Raw genomic sequence first — 12,514 nt, 5'->3', positions numbered from 1 at the left:
CGGGCACAGACCTGGGGCTCCTGGGAGGGTAACAAAGAGACGATGGTATGGGCGTGATCTGCCCCCAAAGCCAGTGAGGATGTGGACACCAGACACAAGCTTGGAGGGTGGCTGGGGTGAGCACAGCCAAGGGGTGGTTAGTCGCAGAAGGCTACCGGAGGAAGAATTTCCCCTAGAGGTGTGGAGTAGGCAATGTCAGAGCCAAGATGGAAGCCAGTCCTAAGAGACAGCTTAAATTGGAGCCCAGAAGTAAATGAGGAATTCCAAAAAGCAGCACACACCTGGTAATCTGATCTGAAAGTGGGGATCTAACATTTTACCACTGCTGAGAACCAAGTATCCCTCTTTCCCCTCCCTTCTACCCCACCCAGTGCCCAGAATCCCCATATTCTCTTTGCTTCATCCTACTCATAAAAAAATCAAGAAGCTAGTAAACTAGTTCATACTAAGATGTAAATTACTGATACGATGGAATACTGGCTATACTTTGTGGAATTTCAGAATCAGAGTGACTGTTCTGAAGGTAGGGGAGGCCTACTGATGCTTGTCAAATTGAGAGCCCGAATTAAACAACAACCCAATCCATGGGTCAAAGAGGAAGTCACAAAGGAAATAAGAAAATAGAGTTGAATGAAAAAAAAATCCAAATCTATGGGGTGTAGGTAAAGCAGTGCTTAGAGGGAAATTTATATCATTAAATGCTGATACCGTATTTTTAAGTTAACTCTACCCCCATTGCGAGGCTCGAACTCACAACCCCAAGATCAGGAGTAGCAAGCTCTACCGACCGAGCCAGCCAGACACTTCTGGGTCTTGTACTTAACCACTTGTCTCCGAACCTTAGCAAACACATTTGTAAAATGGGGATGACTGGTCACTTCTCAGGTTAATGAGAGGAACAAGGGAGGTAATACACACAAAGGAAGTGATGAATGTATGTGTGATTTGTAAGCTGTCACACACTTCATGCTCTTGGCAGTTGCCCTCAGGATCCTTCCCAAAGACAGCATGAGAGAGACGGATGCTGAATGGTGACAGTCTGGGCTGGTGGCCTCTGGTGCAAAAGCGGGGTCATGTGGTTCTCCATGGGCTGGGCTCCACCTTTGGCGCTCATTTAAGAAACATGTCCTGAGTGCAGGCAAAGCACTGGGCCCAACTGTGCGGGGCGCCGAGGGCATGAATGAGGCTGACTTGGCCCCTGCCCCCTGGAGTTCACAGTTTTACCTACCAGGAAGCCTGTAAGATGTGGAGGAGCAATCAGCTCCACAGAGGGGCCGTGCAGGGATAAAGGGGTATGCACTCTAAGTCTCTGCAAACCCATGCACCCTCCCAGCTGGGCTCCTGCTTGCTCCTCTGCTTACCTCCACATAATTAGCAGGGAAGATGCCTAGCCGGCCATGGTGCTCCCCCTCCAGCCAGTTCTTGTCCACCTCCTTGTGGATGTAGACAATATCACCCTTCTTCAGAGTCAGCTCCCTGCAGGCCAGAGCAAGGATATCCAGCAAGGTGAGGTCCTCCCAATCCTCCTTCCCTTCAGACCCTGTCTAGTGCACCCAGAGTCTCCTCCACCCTCTGCGGGAGGCTGTAGCAGCCCTGTCCTCCCTCTCCTCCCATAGGGTGCAGAGACATTTGGGGGTGGGGGTTGGAGAGAAGGGCACTTACTTAGGGGACTGTGCCTGGAAGTCAAACTTGAGTCTGGCAGCCTTCCTCTGGGCAGGGGGAGAGGACAGAGGGAGTCACCTTAGTCAAACAGGTGGCAGGTCTAGAACAGCCATCACGAGAACCACCCCAGATCCCCATGCACCCTACCCTAGTGCTCCCACCCCTCCTTACCTTCTTCTCTTCCTTCCTGGCTGGGCTGCCCCCTCCTTCAGAGGCATTAGGGTCTGTGAAAAAGCGCTACCTCAGCTTGGGAAGGCCATGTCTGGGGCGGGGTGTTCGGATGGGGTTCTGCTCCCCCCCACCCCAGCACAGGGCCAGTGTTAAGAGGGGGCTCTGTGACCGTCCTCCTCCCACCCCAGCCCCACCCCAGCCCCACCCCAGCCGCACGGGGCACCAGCATATCGGTTGCACGGTGGCGGGCCTCTGGATAAGAAAAAGAGCAGGATCTGGTCCTTACCTGGAGCCGAGGAAGGGTAGACAAAGTCCCTACGACCTAGGAAGGGGCTTGCGCCATCCGCCATTCTTTGGGGGCTCAGGGGCCGGGAGGAACCCCGGTAAAGTGCATTCGGGGAACTGGAGCTCCAGGCGGGGGCCGGACTGCGCGGGGACACAGTGTGTGAGCCACCTGTCTGAGGCCTCACACCCTACGCCACTCACCCCTGCCGCCCGAAAGTCTCTCCGTCTCCCGCCGCCTCCTCCCAAGGCGTCTCCCACGTCCCGGGCTCTCAACAGGATGTCCTACTTCCCCAGCAGTCGCCGCCGGGAAAGGGTGCGGCCTGGGGCCACGGGAGGCGGGAGGGCGCGTGGGAAGCGCGAGGCCGCCGGCCGGGGCCACCCAATCCTCCGGCGGGGACAGTTGCCCTCCGCGGCCACTCGCCGGCCTCCAGGCCCCTCCTCCCGCGCCCTCCGCGGGGCTCGCCCCCTCCCTGCGAGGCCGCCGCCGCCCCGCGCCACGTCCCCCGCGCCCGGCCTGGCCACTCACCGCGCGGGGGGCCGCGGCTCCCGGGACCGTCGGGGCACTTGGGAGCTCTGTGAGGGGAGATGGGGTGCGGTCAGGGCCCGGGACGCCGGGTCCCCGTGGCAGCCGGCGCCGCCGCCTCGGGAAAAGTTTCCGGCTTGGAAGGGCAGGCGGGGTGGGGAGGGGTAGGAGGGACGCGGGGTCCTAGAGTCGCCCGCACAGGCGGGCGGGCCGGGAGCCCAGGAGGAGTCGAGGAGCGCGGGGGGGGGGGGGGGAACCGTGGGGTGGCGGAAGAGGGGAGGCCGGCCCAGGAAACCGGGGCCGGGTAAGGGTTGGGGTCCCTGCGGACTGAGGTCGGGGGTGGGGGGGGCGGGGCGAGGTGGGGGCGGGGAGCCCTTGGCACCCGGACGTCAGGCTGACGTGGAATCGGCCTGGAAGGGTTCTTAGGGGTCATTTGGAAAAGTCAACGCCCTGCATTTTGTAAAGGAGACAGCAGTCAGGGATGAAGTCCGTCCAAGGTCGTGCCAAGTGCGGCTGGAGGCGACACCTCTGCTCTGCCTGCCCCTCCCACCCACGCTCCGCTGCTGTGCGGGGGACTCCGGGTCCCAGAGTCACCCAGGAGGGGACTGGGAGGCCGGTACCTTGTGGGACGGCTGCCGGGTCTCAATTGCCCGCAGGTCCTTGTCCAGCTCCGCACTCAGCTTGGCCAGCTCTCTCTCCAGCAAGACCTGGGGGAGGATTATGGGGAGAGACTTGGGCAGTGGGGAGGGGGGCGGTGGAGGGCACAGTGGGGGAGCACTGATCGAAGGTCAGATGTGAGAAACTTAGTGGGCAGCAGGACAAAGCAAAGCACACTGTGCTTGGGTAAAGGGCAGGCTCAGGGCACAGGGCCAGGACAGGCTCCCTGCAGTGGGCCTGCCCAGAGCTGTGTCTCAGGGTGTCAGGACCGCCCTTCCACAGCTTCTCACTGGCCCTCTCATCGGTCCAGCTCACCCATCCCTACTCCCATGATAGTACCTTAGTACTTCCTGATAGTGCCTTTTGTCCTGTTACTTTGCTGTTGGAGAGCCCATAAAGCTCCCCACTTCCTCTCTCATCAAGTCTTCTATGGCTTTCCACAGCCTGTACCCCACCTGCTTTCCCTTTCACTGTCTCTCCAGCCTTTGTCTCTGCACTCCTCCACACTGAGCACGTGCTCTCTCTCTCTGCCTGGCCAAGCCCTCCCAGCTCCACCTCCAAGAATACAAGTCCACACTGACCACTCCCTTCTCTGCTCCCACTTTGGTCAATAGACATGTATTCAACACATATTTGAGTGCGTATTGTATGCCAGGCACTGTCCCAGGTGCTGGGGATACAGAGGTAAACTGTATGGGACTGGAGAGAGTCAGAGCTTTGGGTCTCTGGCCTCCGCCCATGGTCACTGGGGCCAACAACCACCCAGAAGTCTCCCTCATTTGTCCCCGAGCATAGCTATCTCTCTCCCCCTCCAACATATCCTGCAGCACTCACCTCAATGGGCTGGGAGGGCTTCTCAACAGGGTCATCCACTAGCGGTTTCTTGGGCTAAGGATGGGAAGGGTGAGTCAGAGGGGGAGGATTCCAAAATGCACTAACCAAGGAGTATGTGCACTCTCAGAGGGCTAGCAGGACACTCACCTTCTGTCCAGTCTCTAGTTCTTGCAGGAACTGGTTCCAAGAATCTTCGGTCCAGACATTGTCTGCTTTCTCTTGGCGTCTGGGCACCTGCATGGAAGTAGGTGGGCATCAGCTTGAGCAGAGGGGTACCAGGACACTCTTCAGGCTCCAAAAGCAGGCCTGTAGGCCACTGCCTCACCCCTCTGCCTGCCAGTGCCTTCCTAAGGATTCTGGGCTCTCCTGGCTGCACAGGACAGGCTCCAAACCGAAAGGGCATTATCCTACTCTTCAGCAGAGAGGCCTGGCCAAAGAGCACAGTGCCAGGGTCAGTGAGGGGAGGATGCTGGGAAGGGTACCTGATTTGGGGTCTGGTGTAGGGAGGATGCTCCAGGATTACAGTTGAAGGTGCTTCTAGGAAACTCTTCAGAGGGGTCCCAGCGTCTTCTAAAGAAAGGGGAGGACATCTCTTCAGTTTCCTTTTAGGGAGACTAAGGCATAAGTGAGAACACAGCCCTGCACATGCTACCACGACCCCCTGCCCCCTGCTACTGGCTCCAGCCTGTGAAAACAGTGTTACACAGTGGAGAGTTATGCGCTCGGAGTTCAAGTGCCAGCTTCATCACTTAGCTGGGGTCTTTTGGCAAGTTACTGAGCTCTCAGAGCCTCAGATTCAATACCTATAATATGAGAAGGAGTCCCACCTTCGTGAGGGTGCGGTGAAGCTCCGGTGAGGGAACATATGTGAGATGCCCAGGAGAAGGCCTAACACGTGCATCTGCTCCATGAGTGGCCAGTCCCTTCCTACTGGCCTTAGTGAAATACCCTACGTGCGTGTTCAGTCTGGCCCCACGGCTGTGGCTATGTATGTTTGTGCAGCTTTGAGGAAGCTGGTCTTCCAGGTTGTCGCAGTCGAGTGGTCTTGCACACATGCCCAAGGGTGTGGGTGGGTCTACATCCTAGTCCGAGGAGAATCCCGGGCAGGGCAAAGGGCCTGCAGCCCTGACTCGGGAGCCCTGGGCAAGCTATTTTTGCTCCCTGCGCCCCAGATCCCTGGGGGTGCTGCATTCAGTGATGTCATCTGTGAAACCACTCCAGCTACCAAGGCTCCACACTGTCACGTTTGCCTTCGTTCCCCTCCAGGGCTCCTTTCTTGGCTGGCTTAAGTGTTCCAGACTCTGTTGAGTCTGAATGTTTCCACCACTGTACCAAGATTATCAAATGATGGAATGTCTGACCGGAGGGTCAGGATTTATTGGCTGTAACTATGACTCTGTTCTCTATTTTAGAAATAAAAATATTAGCAATACCACTGACAAGGAGAATAGAATACATCATTCCTAATTTAGGGAAGCTCTAGTCATAGTTGAGCCCGTATATTAATAATGTTCGTGGAGGGGCACCTGGGTGGCTCAGTTGGTTAAATGTCTGCCTTCGGCTCAGGTCATGATCCTGGAGTCCCAGGATGGAGCCCCATGTCAGGCTCCCTGCCTAGCGGGGAGTCTGCTTCTCCCTCTGCCTCTGCTCCTCTCCCACTGCTCCTCTCCCCACTCATGCTCGTACTCCCTCTCTGTGTCTCTCTCTCAAAAAAATAAATAAAATCTTTAAAAAACAATAACACGTAGAGACTTGCTATGTGCCCAAACCCTCACAACCACGGTGTGGTCCCCACTCAGCAGAGAGCTGAGACTGGTTAAGTTGCCCAAGGTCGCATGGCTAGTGGAAGCGCACCAGCTTGAATCCAAACTCTGCGTTCAACTCTTGAGCTCTTAGCCTCTATCTTATTAATGATGCCAAGAGCCACAGGCCAGGTATGGCCACGTTCTTGAGGTTAATACCTTCCTGTAAAGGAATAAGAAACTCATTGATTTCACTTTGAGGCAAAGCTGCTGATTCTCAAGTTCTGGTTGAGCCCCCTCAGGGCCCCGGCAGCCTGGGCTGGGCTTGTGTGGTTTGTGCAGAGCAAGGGGATACATCCTTCACTTAGGTGGAAGTGTGAGGAAAGTCGGATCCTCTTGGGAGGAAAGTTAGGATCCTCTGCACCCCTTGTTTTCTCTCAGGCTTTGGAGTGAATGGCCACAGGTCCACACCTAGCCACGGGCCACCCCACTCTTCACCCCATTATGACCTGTGGATCTTTGGCGTGATGAGTTCCTGCCGCCAACCACAAAAGCAACGCAAGCATTCCTGACCAGGAATGGGTGCAAAGTCCACCCCTGCCCACCACTCCCCTTTGGCCCCAGCAGGGAGAGAGAGAGTATCTGGAATGGTGGGGACCCTAAGAAGGAGCAGAGCTGCGAGATGGGGTGGGGGGAGAGGCTGTACTGGCTGTGGCCACCAGGGGGTGCCAGTCCCCGCCAGGAAGCCAGTTTCCCTCCGCAGCCCTTGGGCCCCTTTCCCAGGAGGACTCACCCACTCAGAGAAGAGGCCTGGCCTGGCCTGGCAACCGGTCTTTGCTGGGGCCCTGGATGCCTGGAGTCTGTAGAGGCGGCACAGGAGGAAGCCACTGAAGGTGGGAGAAGACAGGCCAGGGGAGGTGAGAGCTCAGCTTGAGGGTACTGGGTGAGCACTGAAGATTCTGGCACCCACTCCCACACATGCTCTTGGGTGGCTGTGGGAACAGGGTTGGGGGTGCTCTGGACCACACTATGGGGGCTTTGCACCAAAAGCTTTACACTCCTCACTAAATCTTCACAACTCTGGGGTAGGTAGTGTCCCCATTTTACAGATGAGGATAGAGAAGCCCAGAGAAATCACAGCCAGGGCAAAGACACTCACTGGACAGTGAAGCCGAGGCTCTTCATTGCCACCTACCAGGGAATTTGGAGCTCACCGGAAATGGGCTATACAAACTTCTCAAGTTGAACTAAGCCAACTGGGGAGCCTCAAAGCCAGGCATGGCTTACAAGATGGGCAAATGCAGGCACTGAGCTGGGGCGGGCCACCCGCCCCCCCTCACCTTTGGGTGATTCCTCAAAGGTCCAGTCCAGCTGCAGGTCTGCGGGAGCAGAAAGGACCAGATCAGGGGTGGGGCAGCAAGCGAGGATGGCGAGCCCCGTGAGGCTGCCTCAGCGGCTCCCAGCCGTCCTCCTGCCTAGGGCAGGGGACAAGGGGCTGAGTCAGGGCCTGAAGAATGTCCCGAGGGAGGGAAGGAATTAGGAGGGCAGTTCTCTGGAGGGTTTGAAATGCCTCTGGCAGACTTAGGGCCTGAGTGAGCCAACCCAGGCAGTGGACTTGCCCAAACCCTCCTGCTCCTCCCTCCCTGCGTTCCCACACACACCCTTCCCCTGACCTTTGTAAACCGGCCCTCACCAAGTCAGGTTAGGGAAATTCCACTTCTCCTTCTCCCTCTTTCCCTTTCTGCACCCTCTTCTCAATGCTGGTCCTTCCCCCTCTGCCCAGATCCACTCCTCATGGCGCTCATGACTTTCCGGGGCCTCCTAGGAAAAGCTACTGACCCGCCAACCCACTTGATCCCCTTGGCATGCACACGTGCCACAACAGCACCTGTCTTAAATCCAGACCAAAATGCCTCTCTCCAGATCCCATACCGTCCTCCAGCTCCGGCATTGTTTTGTTTTCCTTTGCGGCAAAGAGTTGGCCATAACAAATTCACTGTCTCCAATTCCCCTTTCCCGTAAGTAAATTTTCAGCCTCACCACGACTGCCGCAATCACGCTTAAGAAAGACGCCAGTGACCTCCATGTTACCAAATCAAAATACTTGACCCATCAGCAACATCTGTCACAGTGGCTCATTCCTCCTTGAAACTCCTTTTTCATGTCGCTTCAGGAAGACAACTCTGGTTCTCCTCTCTGCTGTACCTTCTTAGCCTGTTTGGCTGACTTCTGCTCATCTCTCAAACCTCTACACATCCAAGTGCCTCAGGGCTTAGTGCTTGGGCCTCTGTCTATCTCCCCAGGTGATCCTGTCTAGTCTTCTGGCTTAAAAAAACCCATCTATTGCAGGGATTCACATTAGAATTAGGTGGGGAGCTTTCAATCAAAATCTTTTTGAGTGAATCCCAGGTATTTCCATCTGCAGCTTAAGCCTCACCCCTGAACTACAGACTTGCATATTAACTGCCTACTTGACATCTCCAACCAGATGGACCTCATCGAAAACTGAATGCCTCTTAGACCGTACCTCCCCTCAGTCCTCCCTGATTTTGGAAGCAACATCCTTTGACTTGCTCAGGTTTCAAGTCATCCTTGACTTCTTTTATTCATGCCACATCCACTCTATCAGCAAATTCTCATGACTGTCTCCAGAATCCCACCAGGCCCGCTACTACTGCTCTGGTCTGAGACACTGTCGGCCTCTAGCCTGGATGAAAGCCAGGCCCTCTAAGTGGTCTGCTGTGTCCTTCACTGCCTCATCTCCCACCCAAGCTGGCAGCCAGAGTGAGCCTTCAGAGCATGTCACTCTTCTGTGCTCAGAACCTCCCCTTGGCTCCTCAGCTCTTGCACAGTAAAAGCCAAAGCCCTGATCAGGGCCCCAAAGGCCCTCCGTGACCAGATCCTGTCACTCTGACTCCGTCTCCCACCAATGCCCCTCTCACTCCAGTCCAGCCTCTCCTTGCTGCTCCAGAACCGGCCAGGTCTGCTTCTGCCCCTGGGTCTCTGCTGCTCCCCCTGCTGCCAGGCTCCTCCCCTGGCTCTGTAGGGCTGGCTCCTTCCCTCCCTCAGCTCTCCGCTCAAATGCCACCTATCAGGGCCTTCCCTCACCAGTCTGCACTGGGCACTGACCTTTCCTTTTTCTCCCTTGCCCTTACCACCATCTGCCATATTAAATATGTATCTGTTTATTCTCCCTCTGTCTTAAGCTTCACTGGGGAAGTGACATTCTTTTTTATTCCCTGTTTTATCTTCAGCACCTAGAATAGTGCTCAGCACACAGTAAGTGCTCAATAGATGGTCAGGGGACTGATTGAACAAATGAGTGACTGCATGGCTTCCCAGTACTGTCAGAGGAGACGAGGGACAGTGTCTCATCATTGTCCTCCCAAGGACAGAAAAGGGTTTGGAGACTCCTCCCCTTTGGCCTGTTTTAGGGAGGACCCACCACAGAGCCTGGGGTGGGTGGAGAAGACCTCCCAGAGTGGCTAAGTTCCCTTTTCTGCCCCTCCATACCCCAGCCCCAGGGGCTGGAGCCCACTCAGCAGAGAGAGGGCCCTAGAAGGGTGTCTCACCTGGCATTTTCCGGTGAATCTGCTGGAACATTCTCCGGTACCAGTCCCTGGGGCTATCAACACTCTGGGATCAGAAAAGACAAAGTCAGGCCACCTTCTTAATAGGAAGCCACAGAAGTTTTTCCTTGCTGAGTCCTTTCTCTGGCCACCCTTGAAGTGGGCGGGCTGTTGTGATAGGTCTAATAAAGTAACTTCATATGGCACATTACATATGAATAAGGTGTAGAGAAGGATCTCCCTCAGTGATGATCTATCCCGAGGCTGTAAGATTTGGGGTGATTTCTATTTTTTCTCTTTGCTTTCCTATATCTCTGATGTTTCTACAACAAACATGTATTTCTATATAATGACAAATAAATGCAATAATGTAGGGGTAGAATGGCATTTCACAGCTGAGACTGAAAACAGCCCTGGGAGGTGTGTTACCTACTTCACTTTCAGATGCAGAACTGAAGGCAGGCGGCTGGAAGAAGGGCAGGGCCCTCGGAGCCTGGGCTCTGGATCCTTCCAAGCCTGCCACAGTGTGAGGGCATCTCACTCAGGACTCTGCCGGCTCATTCAACCCAGTCATTCACTTAGTGGCTGTGCCAGGCCCTGGGGCTATGAACAGAGGGGGTCCCTTCCCCGGGGCAGCCCTTACAGCAGGGGCTCTGCACCTCTGAGAACCTGGGGGAGCATTCTAGATCTCCCTTTCCCCGACAGACCACTTGTGCAACTCAGACCACAAGAGCGCCTGTAATTTATGTGGTTCCACCCATCATGGTGGAACGCTGCTTTAGTCTGAAATGGTTTGGGTGCATTCTTCGTTGCTCCCACTTTAATTCACAGAAGTGGAGCTCAGCATGAGGTCCCTGGGCCCCATCATCAGTGGCCCCCAGCCCTAGACTCACAGATCGGGGGGCAATAGGCATGCCGCTCTCATCCACAGGCCCGATTCCCTCATATTTGACCCAGCGCTTGTCCCGACGCTTGCTGTCTTTGGTCCATGTGGCTGACCAGTTCTGGGGATGCTGGGAGGCAGGGGTCTTCTGGCTCCCCGAGGGCCGGCTGCCAGGACTGGGCCAGGTCTGATACCAAGCAGGGTCTGTAGGGAATGAGCAGCAGAGCATTAGCAATGGGCAGGGGCCCCACCTGGACTTGTTTGTCTCTTAGCTCTTCAGAACATTGATCCCGTGGGTTCAAAAGTTTCAACATCTTGTTTGTTTGACTTGATGAGACAGACTCTGCAGCCTTCCCCATTCCATGCAGGACCAGAGGCCTTTGTTTATTTTTTAGTTAAAGTAAATGAAAATGGATTTTGTTTTGAGAAATCTGTGCCCGTGTCTGCCCTATCCTTTCTGAGGGCTGTCCTAAAAGCCTTCAGAATGAGGGCTGGGAATCATTACTTGCAGAGAATGCTGGGGACAATCCTAGCTGGGAAGGCAGCAGAGTGTGGCAGAAAAGACACTGGGCTTGAAGGGGGGACAAAGAATTCAGACACCAGCTCTACCACCTACTGGCCATGTGACCTGGGGCACAGCAAGCAACCTCTTGGTGCCTCTGTTTCCACTTCTGTAAAACGAGGGTAATCATGGCAAACATCCAGAGAGATCTGGTGTGTATGACCGTGCCTAGCACAGTGTCTGACATACAGTCACAAGGCTCTTGAAGAGGGATAGAAACTCAGTCACCAGAGATGGTGACTGTGTCCTCAACTTCCCCAGAACCTTCAGCCCCCAAGTCACCAGAGTTGCAGCATAAGAGCGTTGGGGCTGGAAGGACCAGGGTTGAATCTCAGCTCGGACTCTATGACTGAACATCTCTGAGACTCCGGTTCCTCGCTGGGAAGAGTTTGATAATTGTACCTTATCTTTCTAGGACATCAAGGGATTAAATGAGAGAAGGCTTATAGTGTGTCTTTTCAGTGTCCCACATGTTCTAAGGGTTCAACAATTATTTGTTAAATGAATAAACTACTTGACACAGGGCCTGCCTCAGTGAGATGCTCAATAAAGGATGTCTGCCTCCTCAGGAAAGGGGTCCCAGGGGTTGACCTGCACCCAGGAGGTCCTGGGATCTTCTGGACTCCATGGCCCAGGCTGGGATGACTTGTGGGAGCCCAGGGGCTGACGGGCTCTCAGAGCTGCCTCTCCAAACTTCTGCTTGGCTGGTGAGTACAGACTTGTGGGGTTTGGCCCCTGCTCTTTCTGCAGCCAACATATGCTCACATTCCTCCACCCTTCCATCCCCAGTCCAAGCTATTCCCCAACCTGCTAGAGGTCCCCGTGCCTCCCAAGGCTGTGTCCCCTGCACACTTCCTTCCCCTGGCAGGGAAGGGATGTGTCAGCCTGCTCTCTCCCTCAGCAGATTTCACACTCACAGGCCATCAGTGTTCACACAGAGAAGGGCAGCTAGATGAGCTCAGAGGCCCGGGACCTTGAGAGCCCTCCATGCCCCTCCTGCCCATCACAGGGTGGTGCCAGATGGCAGGGCTCAGGAGGCTCTGATTCCCCCACCCCCGACATGGGGCTCCTGGAGCAGGTTTTCCTGAGCAGACCTACCTGGGTGCCGGGAAGCATCTCTCCTCTGGGGGATGTACCCATTGCACACGGTCCTGGGCGCAGGGTCATGAAACTGGAAATTAAGGGTATTGGAGCCACCATTCCGGATCACAGGCACCTGTGGGGAGGGGCCAGGAGCTGCAGCTCAGGCCCGAAGGTTCCGCAGAAGGGTGGCAAGCGCAGACACAGTTTACCCCACGGTGAGGGCTGGAGGGCCCTCCCGACCCCTTTGCTGGTAGCCAGTGAGGCTCTCTGGAGCTGTCTTCTGCCCCTTCCCTCCATTCCTTTAATCCTCCTGCTCCCTCACCTGTCCTTGGAGGTCCCCGTCCACCCCGGGCCCACAGGAACCCTCTCCTCACTGTCTCACTCACCCGTGCCCCCCGGGAGGACGACCCTCCGTGGGCCCGGAGATTGCCGGGGAGGAGGTGGTCCAGGCTGAGCCCAGCCGCGAGGTTGCAGGGTGGGGCCTGCATGCTTGGGTCAAGGTTGGGGGGCTCCGGCTGTGCCAGCTGCTCGTCTGTGTGTCCT

At 55.7% G+C, this 12,514-nt stretch overlaps 1 protein-coding gene across 1 annotated transcript in view; it reads right to left on the bottom strand.

Moving 5' to 3' along the window:
* SORBS3 (sorbin and SH3 domain containing 3) overlaps positions 1–12,514 on the bottom strand; it is an 18,752-nt gene extending 6,238 nt beyond the window's left edge. Inside the window, exons 1-15 of the mRNA XM_081812899.1 lie at positions 12,358–12,514; positions 11,987–12,104; positions 10,337–10,530; positions 9,447–9,510; positions 7,215–7,253; positions 6,668–6,734; positions 4,615–4,702; positions 4,280–4,366; positions 4,133–4,186; positions 3,262–3,348; positions 2,645–2,691; positions 2,120–2,259; positions 1,834–1,886; positions 1,663–1,709; positions 1,305–1,476 (exon numbers count right to left, since the gene is read on the bottom strand). Coding sequence (XP_081669025.1) covers positions 1,305–1,476; positions 1,663–1,709; positions 1,834–1,886; positions 2,120–2,259; positions 2,645–2,691; positions 3,262–3,348; positions 4,133–4,186; positions 4,280–4,366; positions 4,615–4,702; positions 6,668–6,734; positions 7,215–7,253; positions 9,447–9,510; positions 10,337–10,530; positions 11,987–12,104; positions 12,358–12,459 — 1,359 coding nt within the window. The 5' untranslated portion in view covers positions 12,460–12,514. The remainder of the gene's footprint in view (positions 1–1,304; positions 1,477–1,662; positions 1,710–1,833; positions 1,887–2,119; positions 2,260–2,644; positions 2,692–3,261; positions 3,349–4,132; positions 4,187–4,279; positions 4,367–4,614; positions 4,703–6,667; positions 6,735–7,214; positions 7,254–9,446; positions 9,511–10,336; positions 10,531–11,986; positions 12,105–12,357) is intronic.

The sequence above is a fragment of the Leptonychotes weddellii genome, chromosome 2 (genome assembly GCF_054177405.1).
Source record: "Leptonychotes weddellii isolate Sample4059 chromosome 2, ASM5417740v2, whole genome shotgun sequence".
Lineage (NCBI taxonomy): Eukaryota > Metazoa > Chordata > Mammalia > Carnivora > Phocidae > Leptonychotes > Leptonychotes weddellii.
Note: the sequence above shows the minus strand (reverse complement) of the source record. Positions and strands in the feature narration are given on the sequence as shown.